We start from the raw sequence: 15,015 nt of genomic DNA on the forward strand, positions 1-15,015 counted from the left end.
AAATCATTCTGTGTCAGTCCCAGTGATAAGCAAATATGAGACATTTATCTAATATCTAGGATACTGACTAGTATTCTAACTGCTTTTAATACATGTTGGGGGCTTTTTCTGTCCCTTAACAAGAAATGCTAAGAGAATCTGGAAAAAAGAGAAGAGCTTCTGTAATTCCTCTGTCCCCTTCCTGGTTTGAATACACAGCCTGTCCTTGGGACCTTTTCTAGTCTTGCCTTCTGCCTAAATTATTCTCCTAGTGGTACAGAAGTAGTACATAGCCCAAAATGGGCCTTTTTTTCCCTCTTGTCAGTGCATTTTCTTAAATTATCAGAAGACATGTTTCTTGTTTTATAGAAACTTCTGTGTTTGGATGTACTTTGTCATTGCACTTCATCGGTGCCTCTGTAGAAGCAGTCATACTTCTACAACCATTCCAGATCCCTACCTAAAGTTGAGCCCTAAAGTAGCTCAGGTGAGTTTTGCAGAGTATTCTCTGATTTCTTTATAATTTGTGAACTGAAGCTATAGAATCATGCAATCAAACTTCATTTCTATGAACCACAGAACAGAGAGCTTTGTTGCTTAATTATTTCACTCAAGCAGTTAATAAAAGAAAAAAAGTCATAAGGTCTTGGCTTGTAGCAATGGAACATTTTTTAAAACCAGTAACATGATGCATTTGACTAAATACATACTTAGATCGACCTAGATCGACCTACCTTTGATTTCATTTTTCTCCATTTCTTTCAGTTCCTGAACAAACAGCGACTGACTCTCAGTAAGAGGCCAACTATTATACAGCACCAATGCTTGTATGATATACTTGTGAGACTGTGAAAGAAAATGCAGTATGTTAACATGCTGAAGATATAACAATTGCAGGAAGCATTCAAAAGTCCTGTAGGTTAGTCAACTGCCAGCTATTGAACTCAGCAAATAAAACACATAATTAATTTACAAGCTTGCACATTACATTATTCACAACAAGCTAAAAAAATTAGTGATAATTCCATAGATTTTATTTTCATTCCTGTGAAATTAAACGGTTACTCATGTGTTTATCAAGTGAAACTGCACTGGGCTATACAATAAGGAGCTACATTCCTTTAAGATTTCCATGTAATTTCCTATCCATGCCATGGGATAAAACAAAGACTTTTGTCTTTAAGACGCACTACAGGGCTTTGAACCCTAATACTAGCACTCACTATTGTCTCAATTTGAGGTAGAGGTGACAGGGTCCATGGGTTATTTTAAACATTGTCTACACTGAACAGGAAAGGATTATCTTTAAAAATTGTTTTCCAAATTCTAAAGCCAGTTCTGAGTCAAAGGAACAACCCTGGAATTTATTTCTCAATAAAAATTTTTCTCCCTTGGAATATTTTGTTGCAATTGAACCCAATTATCAGGAAAAATCACCGTAGAGGAACACTTGGAGATAGAGAAACAAGAACTGCTTTAGAAAATAAATGTTATTTTTCTAAGATAGACAAATAATACTAGGTGAAATCAAGAAAAATCCATGGTTCTGACATCCCTCTCTGAGAAACTTGGCTCAAGCAGCAGCTAGTGTGTGTGTGTTACTAAAGCTTTCAGCTGACTGGCAAGAGGTGTTTCTTTTTTAAAACTATCAAAGATGGCCTTCTCTTACATCATATTTCATAGAAAACTCACACTGAAGCATCAGAAATTTAACTTCATTACTTGTAGTTTTCGGCCCTTAGCTGAAAATTATGCTATACCTGAATTGGATTTGTCAAATGAAGAACATTTGTCAAATAAAGATTGAATATATCACCTTGATTTAAAACAAAAATGACCCCTTCTTATTTTGTTATTCATATATGTACATTATTCTTTCTCCATGACCTCGTTCAGAAGCTACCAACAATCTTAATTTTGGATTCCTTGTTCTTGCCTCAGGATATCAGATCTCCACATGTACCAAAAGAATTATCAACACCCCTTCATTGTTTAGTGGTTTTTTTCCAAATCCCAATGATTTGGAATCTCTTACTTGTTGTGGACTTCCATCACTATTTTGAAAATTTTCCAAGAGGAAAGATTCATCTTGTAATACAGGTGGACCTTCTTGTACAAGTCCTGGCTTGAAGGAAGTTTTGGTATCCTTTGAAGATGAACTATGACCCTTTTTTTTGGATCCTCCAGTTTCTGATTCCTTCTTTGTACTACTTTGAATAATCTGGGTTTTGCTTGCTGAAAGATAATAAAAAATGTCAGTGTTAATCTCCAGAAATTTTATGAATTATTAGTATGGGGTAAACAGATGCCCCTAGAAAGTATAAGAAAGAAGAATTACTATAGTAAATTTTCTCACGCTGTATTATGTTCAGAACGTTCCAACTAAAAGTATGCTTATTCCAAATACTATCTTGATTTCATTCTGCATGCAAATCACAAATCTCTTCAAAGCAAATAATGAGAAATTTGAAAGACTGTATATATCATTTTGTTACTGTTTATAAAGTGTATAATTCCACCCTTCCCAAACCCCACACTTCTTTCCTGCACTAACCATCACAGCACCATGCTATATACTACATAACACAGACAGCCTTATACTCTGTATTATGGGGTCTCTGTGTAGCTAACCTAATTTAATAAATTGTGTATACCTGTGGAAGGAGGAGAGAGATGCATTGGTCACAGTTCTGGCAACTCCTACCCTTACAGAAATATTTTATGTCAACCTGACACAAAGATCATGGCTGACTGAAGTTAAGAAAAGCCAGTCTTGAAAGGAGCTATAGAACTATTTGTGGTCTATCATTTATAAAGTTATATCATTGTTTCTAAAGAAGGTATAAATGTGGAAAAACTGTGAAACCAAGAATGTGCTAAAGAAGGGCTGTAACAGAAGTATTAATCCAGAAAACATAAACTTGTGTTCATTTCTAATACCACTGAAATCTATATTATCTTGCCTGTATGTCTCCAGAGAAAGGAAAAAAAATTCTGAAAGGGAACATCTCATAGAAAATGGAATATGGGCAGAAATAACACCTCTGGGGAAGCAGCTTCACCTGTGTTACACTAACAATAGCTGGACCAGCAACTAGGAAAGAGGTATCTTTTTGACTTCACTGAGGACGGAAGGCTTTACTCTTCCCAAGGTTTATTGTAGAAGCAAGAGATGATACTGTATCATTGCAATACTTCAAAAGAAAAATGTACAGAGCTTCATGTGTGTTGACAAAACATCCAGGGAAATTCACAGGAGTTGACAGGACTATTAAACCAGATTCAGCAAAATTTACTGGTGTTGTGTCAGTGTATAAATGCCAAATAAAAGGTTAAGAATGCCACTGGAAACTCAAAGGGAGTCAGGAAATATTGTTTCTTACGGAAGTCAAATGCCACAGATCACTTGCTATTGCACCTGTCCTCGCATAAGGCAGTGCTTTCTTTTTCCTAAGAAAATCACTAGAAGTCAGGAAATGAAAACCAGACCTTGCAGAGATGCTTTCTTCAAGATGTCTCAAACTCACAAGCTGAGTTGCTTTCTGCATGACATTCTTTAGCACCTGAACTATCCCTGTTGCTGTCCCCATGGTAAGGAGGCCTGTGAGAGGAACTTGAAGGAAGACAATGCTTGCTTTCTTCTAAGCCATTTTTTAGAGTGATGCAACTCCATGGGGATATGCCTAAGCAAGCCTGTATCTGTGCAACAGATTCTCACTCAAGTAGAGCTTGCTGAACTTTCCAGGTATCCGTTAGCTTCCCATGCTGTGAAGGTGAGAGGAGACATAACTCATAGTGGTTAGATTACCAAGTCTTTCATCAGAGGGAACCAAAATCATGAGGCTTTCACACAACAGAAGTGCAATTGGATGAAGAAGGAACATTATCCAGAGACAGAAGGAACATTGTCCAGAGACTGGAATCTTCCATGTTCTTTTACATCTGTGTGAAAACCTCCTACAAAGAAACAATTTGGATTCCAAATGGAAGAATAACTACATACAGACATTTTCCAATTGGGTCACTTGCCTTTAGGGTAGTATTTGCAATATTTACATGAAACTTTCTAGTCAGAAAGGATCATCAATGCCTGCCTGAGCACTGTTATCAAAGGACAATGCAAGTAATTTATAAAAAGGTAGCTTTAAAGCTGTAAGGCCAACTAAATGCACTCCCTTTTGTAGGCAACAGAGAGGCGAGCTCCTTTGGAGGAGGTCTGGTGTCTGGGCTTTAGGAGCTGTGCACTGCCCTCTGAAGGAGCCTACCTCTACCTATCAAGGTAGATGGGTTTTAAGGGAGGCTGTATTGCTTAGGCTATAATTAGCTTTCATGAATGTCTCATTATGCTCCTCTTCTAAACCTGAAGAGCTTACGTACTGAAATATTTTATAATGGTTTGCCCAGAGGAAGGTCTTGCCATGAAGATAACTCAGCTCATAATGGTGGAACCCTCTATAAGACTCTTTCTGCTTTCCTTGCTGGAAAGATGACAGAAAAGTTCCCAAAAATGCAGACATCCAAAATGATAGTTCTAGCAATTGTCACCAGGTGGTGCTGTGACACAAAATTACTTTCCTTACTATACACGTAAAAGATTCAGTCTTGGTTTTCCTAAGCAAAGCTCTGACTAGAAGGGAACTCCTATATACCTCGGTTCCAGCTTCCAACAAATATCTGAAGGAGATTTTGATACTTTGAAACTGGATTGTATCAGACTGCTACTATGGAAAATAAAAGGCTTATAAGCATTCACTTGCCTATCTGCGCTTACAGGACTGCTGTGCTTATATCAACAAAACAAGTTGTGCATGCAACGTGTCAGTATGTAACCCCTTTATTGGCATGCAAAAGTTCAAAGTCCAAGTAATCTGCTACATCTCAGAAGAGCTAAATATATTCAGAATCAATTGGTTTAACGTAGTTTTTGAAAACAGCTGTGACTGGAGATGAATTAACAGGCTGTGGGTGGGAAAGGGGGATAATGTTCTATTGGTGATGCTTGCACAATAATGTCACTTAAGAGTACTTCTGGTAACACAGTGATCAATTCTATGAGAGGCAGAACATGTGTGATACTGAATAGGTCTCAAGTGTGAGGATTGTGTCTTGCTTAACTAACAAGTTTGGTGATGATGGTATAGCAGTGGTTTCTGATTATTCCTGTTCTGTGAAAACACACTTTTTAAGCCAACAACTAGATACTGACAGTATGAATCTTGCTGTATTGAGTATCAATTGTACAAATCCACACCTGAACTTGGCATCAGTATTTATGGAGGTTCCTATATTGTTATTGTACAGGCCATAATTGCCTAACATTTTTGACAATAGCGAAGAAACATGCTTTTACAATGCCATAAACTGCACCTACAGACACTCAGCAGTTTGGGTAAGATGATACTGTGATATTGGTTATACTGAGTACATTTCGTAATCTTTTCATTTAGTGTTGATGCTCTGAAAGATTTGGAACACTTACACAAAATATCATCTTTGTGATATACAGGATGCATATATATCCACGAAAAGAATTTCAATGTAAAGGCCACTTGGTCTAGTATTGTAAAAATAATAGCAAAAAAACCAACAAACAGTGACAGCTTCACAGTCATTCCTTCCAAATGACAGCTCTCTATATACTCACACACACTTAAATGGCATCAGAATATTCATTTCACCTTCAAACACAGTCTAAAATCCTAACACCTTTCTTACAGGCTCCACTACTGAATAGAAACCTGATACAACAACCTTCCTATTTTCAATAAGGTTAATATAACAGATATTTCATTGAATGATTCACAATATTATTAAAATAATTTTAAATTAGCAGAAATTATTTGTATCACAGCACATAAGAATAACAGAAACTTGATGTGTGTGTCTGATTTCTGAGGATATTTTGTGAAGTTCTCATCTATGTCCCCTGCTAGTCTGGCAAAGACAAGATGTCCCTCAGCTATTATGCCCCATCCTCTCCCTTCCAGCATCTGTTGGAATCCATTTCTCTTCTTTTTCCCCTGATTAGCCTTTTAACTTATTTCAGTCTTCAGACTATGATCTTTGCCAATAAGACGGTTTCCTGAAAGAAAGTTTCACTTTACTGAGGGTAACTTGGCAATTTATTTCAAGTACTGTGATGCTGCCCCTAACCTAACCTAATTTATAGCTTTCCTGCTTCTGTTTCCACCAGTCTACTATCAAGTTTACTAATCCATTCCCACATTCCAAAAACACTACCCAAAAATAGCTATTAATTATCTTGGTAACTCAGACAGAATCATGACAGTTTCTCCAGGACTTCCTTTAAAACCACAACATTGCCATCTGATGAATTACACTTTCAGAGCATGGTCTCCATAGTATTTAATTTTACATTTCTGGTAATAACAAGGTACAGCTGAGACAGAAATCAAGATGTTTCATAAACATGATTAAATTGATTATTTTTCCCACACAGCATTGGAAATTTAGATAAAACATTTTTCTAAAGGATTGTGTTAGAAAGCTACACAATTCAAAATACTGGAGGTGAGCACATGAAATATGATGCTATTTTGGGCTTTAGCAAGCAATAATACAGTATTTGAACAATTTGTCTTTGCCTCAGGTTCTGAATATGCTCAAACAGGCAGAAACTGATTGATTTACAGAAGATTTATTGTTTAAAAGTCTTCATAAAAGGACTGAAGACTTTAATATCTTACAACACTGATCTATACTGATGTCTATAGAGAGTACAGAAGCTGACTTGTTTGCTTATAAACTGCTTTATTTAAGCAACTTGTAATGCTTCTGAAGCATATTCAAAATGAAACCCATAGAGGTAATAAAAAATTCAGAATAGTATACGATCTTACAAATAAAATGGAAATAGCTTAAGAAGTGAAGTGTATAGAAAACAGAGAAACAAATGAAGATTATGAAACCAGTTAAAATGACACAACAGTAGCATCTAAAATCTATTACATATAAGAAGTGTAGTGGACGCAGGTAGGTGGTATTTCATTTTTGTTAAAAACTACCTGAGCACTACCAGGACAATTGTTGAATATATGCCTAAGAATTATGTACCTCATTCAACTGTATTTATTGTTTCTGAACAGTAAAATTAAACACTATTTCAAAATCAAAGGTCAATCAACTGGCCAAGCGTTACTTTCAGATAACAAAATTTTCATTCCAGTTTTGTTTTAGCTTCTTTAGTAGCCCAGCCCCAATTTTATCAAACAATAAAAATGCCAGTAGCAAGCAGCTAGTACTGTCTGACAGTACCTCTTGAGTACCGAGTTTGGCAGAACTCTTACCTTCTGAGAGCCTGGAAGTGAAGCATGAAAGAGGATGTCTGGGTAACCTAATTCTGCCCTCTAGAGTGTGCAGGAAGGTATTGTGCTACATCAGAGGGGGGTGATGGCAGAACGTTGCTACCCTCTCAAGCTGAAGGCTGTCTCTATTAAATCCGTTTGTAAATGAATACCGCCTTAGTTGGACAGCACATCTAAGGAAACTGGATTATTTGTGTATCATTAAGAAAAAAAGCCACCATAAGCTTTAACCACTAATGGGTATCACAGGATCACGGGAAACTGAGTGGTCCTGGCAGAGACTGGAAGATACCTCTGGAGATCATTTAGTTCAATCCCATTGCTAAAAGCAGGGTCAGCTAGGGCAGGTTGCTTGTGGCCATGTCCAGTTGGGTTTTGATTGTCTCCAAGGACGAAGATTTCAAAACCTTTCTGCACAACCTGTTCCACTGTTTAATAGCCTGAGAATAAAAATGAAACAAACAAACCAAACCAAACAGCACCTCCTCCCTCCAAATCACTTTTTCTAATGCTTAAATTATATTTTCTATATTTCAGTTTGTGCCCATTGCATCTTGTGTTGTCACTGGGCACCACTGAAAAGACTTAGTTTGGCTTAATTTTCTTTACTTCCTTGCCCCTTCTCCCAATATTTATATGCTGCCAGGCTTAGGCATACAGTAGATTCAGAATGTTAGTTTGCCGGACTACAGAGAGTCAGTTTTAACTGACGCCAGCTGGATTTCTGTTAGATACTATCACTAGTTTCAAAGTACTGTTGAGAAAATACATGAATTTTAGCATATTTATGAAAGCTGACCTTTGAATACACGCTGGTTCTCATCTTTAACAGGAGCTGAGCTAAACAGACTGCAATGTAATGAATGGCAATAAAATAAATCAAAAGAAAACAAAACAAAAACTTTGAGCAAATAAACTCCTCAGATTCAACTGTTCAGCCAAAAATGAGTAAGGTATAAATAAATTTGTCTCAAAGGAAATTTTGTTTAAATTCAAGTGTTCCCATAGGGTATAATTTTTTCTTAGTATTTCAGTTGCTATCATGAAGAACTGACCACAGTATAATAGTATAATGGGTATTGATGCCTTTTATACCAACTTTGAAAGTCTGGGGCAATAGCTCTTCCTTCAGTGTCTTCTATTTCCATGAATATCATTGTGAAGCTGTAGCAGAGGTAGAGTCAAAAATGGAAAGATTTTCTTAAGGATAAATATTATATCATTTATTCAATAGTCTTTTGCCTTGTACTCTGGGCTCATACGATGGATAAGAAGCCAATAAAATGTGTGCTTCTGCTAAAAGGAGTGGTACTCAGGATGGTGCATTTAAACCATAAGGGTCAGCGTAATCTGGGAATTAGCTATCGTGTCTCATGGTCTGGGTGTCAGTTTTGTAACAGCCAAAACTCTTTTTAGATTTAAGATCAAAAAAATAAAGGCAAGATCTTGAAAATAAAACATATGTCAATTCTCAAGGACAAGGCAAGCAAACTTTAGAACTGAGAAGCTACTTCAGTTATCCACAAAACTCTGTACTCAGTTATAAAAAAAGACCAAAAGGCAGAAGAAAATAAGGCTGGACACCTTATTTCAATTAATCCTTTTGGTACCCTTCCTCATTGCTGAGGACCAAGGACTCCTGTTCATTGCTCAAAAATGTAGCTAATTTCACTCAATCACAAAGTAATTAGGGATTCATGGAAAAAGTAGGAAAAAATAATATTTTCTGTTACTACCTAAAGTTACTGTAAGAATGTATATCCCTCAGTGAATAATTAAATATAGAATACAATACTTACAGTGGGAACTCAAAAGTGTTTCATTACTCAAGAAATTAAAAGCAGGGATGACAGCATGGCCCTTTCCAGTGACACTCACAATTTCTTCCTCATTATCTAGGACTTGTAGTTTAATGAATACATCTGATTTAGAGGTTTGTACCTGCACTGTAGCAATATGTGACGCTGTGACTTGTACTGAATACCTAAAGAGGAAGAAAAAAATTATAGCATTATAACCAGCTATACCAGATCATTCTTTTTTAGGAAAGTACCTAAATGTGTTCACCTGGAAGTGAACACTTAAAATTGAGTTTGTAGACAACTGTTTTCCTGCAATCTGGTGGGCTAAGCTTCCTGTAGTGAAGTGCAGTGAATCCATGATCAAAGTAAGCGCTGCTGCTGCAAAGAGGGGTGGTCTCGCCACGTCTTTTTTTCACTGTCTTATCAAATGTCCAGATAGACATTTTCCCCACTGCTTTACTAGTGTTTGTTGAAAAACATGGTTAGTCAGATTAGGGAACTGTTTCAATTAAAAAGTAACTGAGCAAAAGAAAAAAAAAGATTTGCTTTCAAAAGGGTAGAGCTATCCCATTTGATAGCAGCTGCTACTCTAGTTAACTTAAAAGACTGTGGAATTAAAAGACTGTAGAATTAGAGTCTTAGGACAAAATTTAAATAATATTTTTGTTGTGCCTTGTAACTTTATATATTATTTGCTTTTTGTCCATAAATTCAAATTGTTAGACTAATCTCACCAAGCAAGCAAGCAAACAACAACACACAAAAACTCCATCACCCTGATCTCAGCACATTTGGAGCCCAAAATATATAAATATTTTAAAATAAATTTTTTTAAAGATTGGCAACATCAGAGGACAGGAAAAAAAAATACTCATCAAGAAAGAGAGTTTATAGAATTTAAGTGCATTTGTTTTATTTCCATTACATGCTTTCTTCATTTATATCGAAATTGATTTCTTCTGTTGAATGGACCTCTATCCTAAGAATAGTCCATTGATTTGAAATATTGGTAAAAATTGTCAGGGATCAAGGCAAAATGTTCTAGAATTAACCTTCAAAATATATATGTGTAATCAGCATGGGGCCCGTTTTAGTGCACAGTGTAGTCCTTCGTGTAGAAACTTCAGTGATTTAGTCAAGAGTCAGTTCTGAACTCAAACTCAGCCAGCATAAACTGATTTTAATAAACTTTACTCAATTAAAAAAGGATTAATAAAAAGTAAAGAATCACATTTTTATTAAATATGTTCTCCTAAAAGAATCACCATGCTAAAATAAAATAGATATTTTCTTTCTGCCAACACTGCAAGATGGAAATTGGTCTGTTTTATCAGGAAAGAAAGTATTTTATTTCTGCAATGTTTAAAGCTTTATCTGAATAGCTGAAAAAATATATCAAACTTTATGTCTCCTCCCCACCTGCAAAATCTTGATTTTAATACATATTTAATCCCCAAAAGTACTATGGAATTTCAGTAATTGACAAATGGATAACATTTCAAGATCAAGCTTACAGAAATGCAAAATACTGTCATTATGATTTCAAATTTAAGGTCTGTATACTTCATACCTGTTCTTCATTAAGCAGTGGCAATATTTAAGAAAATAACACTTTCACAAATGAAATGTTAGATTTGATATTGCATATTGACGGCCCATAAAATTCAGACATTTGCTTTAATACCTTCCCTTTCTAAGAAAGAGGAAAGACCATGCTCTTCTGTCAGGAATGGTCCATATAAAAAGCAGAATTTAATCATTCTTCTCTCAATATTTACCTGAACATTACATGCTTGTCGTTGGGTATGTAATAATCTTTAATTTCTTTAGTAGAATAAGCATTATTTACAGCCTCACGGGAGAGAAATGGGAGTGGACTATGAGAACTGATGAGACGGAGCCTCCATCTTCCAGCTGCCACAGGTAGGTTGCCAGTACGTGCTTCAGCCATAAATGTATATCCTTTCTGAAAGGAGAAAACAAATCACTTTTACTTGGAAATAACACTACTCAGAATGCACTCTATGACTACATGCAACACACTTTTTGTCCATGTTGCGCTTATTAATACAATAAGATGTCCTTCATAAGCAAGAATCTTATGGTTCTATTATAGTCTAACTTCTGAAGCATCTCTTATTACAGGAATTTATATTTGGCAAAAAGTTACATAGCAAGTCAAATACAATCTCATCTAACTTCAAAACTGGCAGGTATTTTTAGGGGCAGGTACAATCATACTCCTGAGGTCACTTTCTAACCAAATTATTTGATGATTCTAAGTTGTTTAATAAAGTCTAATTTAACAAATATTAATGAGTTCCTACTCTTTTTTTTAAGCATGTGCCGTACTCTAGTCTGAAAAGTCTTCTCATGACTAAAGTTCAGTAAAACATATTTATTCAGTGTATTTTATTACTTTGTACATCGTACAACAATGCAAATAGCTCTCAAAAAACACTTCGATACATCCCTGGGCTCTGGGTTACCATTTTTTTTCTTGTAAAACCATTAGCAATAGTATCAATACAATTCTTTTCATTTGGTACAAAATACTTTTTCCCTCTTGATACCTGACCAAAACTATATGTGGTGGTAGTGGTGACAATAGTAGCAGTAGTAGTAGTAGCAGTAGTAGATATAATGAAGAAAGAGTAAAACACTGCATAAGCAAAGAACTTTAACCTCTGAGACAACCACATCAAGTCTCTACTCTACTATTGCTGGGAAACATCTGGCCTGTATCTCAGATGTGAGAAAGATATGTATTGCAAAACGTTGATGTATTTGAAATCTGTGCAACAATTTTGAGATTATAGATACTTTTAACTTCAAAGGTGGCCGCAGCTGAAGATAAGGAAACTAATTCATGTCCAAGACATTTAGCAAAAGCTAGCAGTCCTCACACATATAAAAGCAAAATTAGATAAAAATAAAATATAAACATGAAAATTACTGCATTCACTGATAAACCAGAGATTTTAAAATGTCCCTTCATGCTGAAGGCAGAGTGAAAGTATGGGTGAATGCAGTTTGCTGCATGGAAATTTAGAGATCAGATTCACTGTCTTCAAATCTGAGGTTAAATTAATACAGCCCCTAATTTTAAAGATGTCATTGCAAGTATAGCATTAAATGTCAGGATATTAATTTTATGAGGATGTTGATTTAAGAAAAAATATTTCTAGTATCAGAAAAATCAAATAAAAAAATAATAAAAAATGCAACACACAATTAATAAATCTGATGCAGATTCATCTACTCTTTATGAATCCTGAGAAGAGGAATATGGGAAACCAGAATATAATTTAAAAGGTTTTAAAATTTGATTTTATTTTGTATTTGGAAAAAAAGAAGGCAATATGAATTGATTACTTGAAAGGCAGTGTCAGGAAAAAGGGATATAATGAGCGCAACAGCCAGCTGCAGTGTAACAGAGAAACTCGGGATTAAGTCCCTTCTTCAAATTCTCTAAACCAGCCCTTCCAACTTGCTATTTCAAACATTAAAATTTCATGTTCCACTCCAGAAGTAGTCCAGATGAAAATTCTTTGAAAGCTTTTCTCTCTTGGTAGTATTCTGCTAAATTACAGCTAAAAGAAATCAATATTTACCAGAAAAAAAGCTTTGTTAAAAAATTCTTATAATAAATAGGGTTGTGATTTCAGGACTATCCAATAATGCAGGGTTGTGACTTCAGGACTACTGAATATTTAGAACGCAAGTAAAAGAAATAATTCACAATTTCAATTTGTGCAATTGTAACTGTAAGGCACTTTACACCCTTTAATCACTACAAAGTAATAGCAACCATTCAAAGCTATGATTCATGAGAACTCACTTATTTAAATATTGTTAAGCATATAGTTAAAGTCCCACTGTTCTTAACAAGTACACTTGGAACCTGAGAGAGATTTAGCCAGATATTCAAGTGCTTTCTGACAGCATGGTGTGCATGGTGTGCAACTTTCTGTGGTATACCTGTTTATAAAGATAAGGTTCTACAATCTTGATGTTCATTATAAATATGCAGAAAATTTAGACAAGATTAAAAAATTGTTTGAGTGGGCACTTTCTGAATACTATAAGCAATTAGAAAGCACAGTAACTGAATTTTGAGGCTGGTAGGAACACTGAGTAATCATCAGTCACTACTGAGAAATAAGCAAATAGATCTAGACAACCCCAACAGATTTATGTCTCTTTCTTAAAAACCTTTGAGAGGTTTCATTACCTACTTAGGTATCCTTGTTACAATTCACTGTGTCTAGAATCAGAAAGGGTTGTTTTCTAGTATACCACCTAAACTAACTTTTTGGTAAAGTAAGATGATTTTCTTATGTCCTCCTATGACTAGTCAAGACAAATAACTGATCAGTGTCCTTGCTCAAATAGACTTCTATTTTCTAGACTAAATACATTGTTAGTGATGATTCCTTCACCTCTTATCTTTTTTGGTCAGCAGAAGCTTGAGGAATGCTTATCTCTATAATTTTCTACAATCTGTTCAAAAGACTTGTGAATAATAGCGAGTAGAATTAAAAAAACCCAAACAACTGTATCCAGCAGTAGAAACAATTACAATGGAAGAAGAAAATTTATTGACAAAAAAAAAAATCCAAATAATGCAAAGCAAGTAGCCAGTTTCTCTCTAGATTGTAAGGTCTGCAGAAAGAAGACAGTCATTATTGCTAGCGTGCAGATTTTATCCTTATTGTCAGTCATTCTGAAATGAACTTTAATGTGTTCCAGGAGTGTCTCTGCAGCAGAATAACAATATGTGTTGATAGGATTTCTTTTTAGCTCTGTTGGAAATTGCTGATTCATAGTTTTGAAGCAGAACAACTAACTGATAGGTTTATTTAAAAAAAAAAAAAAAAGAAAAAAGAAGAAAAAGAAGGACTTTTTCTGTTATAATATTGACATTTGGGAATTCAGGCATACTGTATAATTTGTTGCTCAATGTATTACACTATTGAATATTTTTTACAAAATTCAGTTAAAAAGAAAGGTAACAGATTAAAACAATACCACTGTATTCTGTGTTTCATAATAATTGCATAATGTCTTGTCAAAACATCAATAAAGCTTTCAATAGCTTTTGCAGTTCCATTGAAACATTAATAAACCATTTACAAATAGGAAGAAAATGAGCTAAATTGTACAGTATAAGGTTACATTCTTAGTGACAAACTAAGTAGCAGTGATTAAGAAATGTATTAAGAACAAGCAGAAAAATACAGGATACATGCACAATTCTGATTTAATACTCTTAAACTAAAATCACTTTTTACTCATATTAGCCAGATATAATATTATAAAATATTAAGTCATGAGTTTAGAGAATAATAACAAAAACATCTCCTTCAAGTGGGGACTTCTGCAATAAGGAAGGACAGGAAAATCAAAAAGGGCCATTTTCATTAATGACAGAATCACTGAGGCTATCATGCTGTACCCATGAAAAAAAATTATAGAATCATTATGGAATATACCAGGTGGGATAGTGCATAGAGAAACAAGCATTTCCAACATTAAAACCACTGTATTACACAAAGTGTTGGTAAGATCAGATTTGGAATATTGTGTACAGTTTTGGACATCTTTTTTCAAGAAAGATGTCAAATGGAAGGAGGTCTGAGGAAGAATTAGTAAAATCAGGGAAATGGAAAACCTGTGTTACAAGGCAGAACTACACAGCTGTATCCTGCTTAGCAGGACAGATGTTGAGATGAGATCTGAAGTAAATCTGAAGTTGTGACTGTTCTTTCCACAACCTGCCACTTCCCTGAAAAGCACTAAGTAGTGTTCACCACTGAGATTTCTTTTTGCATCCTGCCACTTGCCACTGTCGGATTCCAAACTTAATTTTCCTGCCTGGTGGAATCCACACCCCATCTCTGAGGATC

General features: G+C 35.2%; 1 protein-coding gene across 1 annotated transcript in view; it reads right to left on the reverse strand.

Annotated features, from left to right (window-relative positions):
• ADGB (androglobin) overlaps positions 1 to 15,015 on the reverse strand; it is a 136,843-nt gene that overhangs the window by 17,128 nt on the left and 104,700 nt on the right. The window contains exons 27-30 of the mRNA XM_074864612.1: positions 10,885 to 11,072; positions 9,104 to 9,288; positions 2,015 to 2,214; positions 714 to 825 (exon numbers count right to left, since the gene is read on the reverse strand). Coding sequence (XP_074720713.1) covers positions 714 to 825; positions 2,015 to 2,214; positions 9,104 to 9,288; positions 10,885 to 11,072 — 685 coding nt within the window. The remainder of the gene's footprint in view (positions 1 to 713; positions 826 to 2,014; positions 2,215 to 9,103; positions 9,289 to 10,884; positions 11,073 to 15,015) is intronic.

This window comes from Strix uralensis, chromosome 3 (genome assembly GCF_047716275.1).
Source record: "Strix uralensis isolate ZFMK-TIS-50842 chromosome 3, bStrUra1, whole genome shotgun sequence".
In the NCBI taxonomy this organism is placed as follows: domain Eukaryota; kingdom Metazoa; phylum Chordata; class Aves; order Strigiformes; family Strigidae; genus Strix; species Strix uralensis.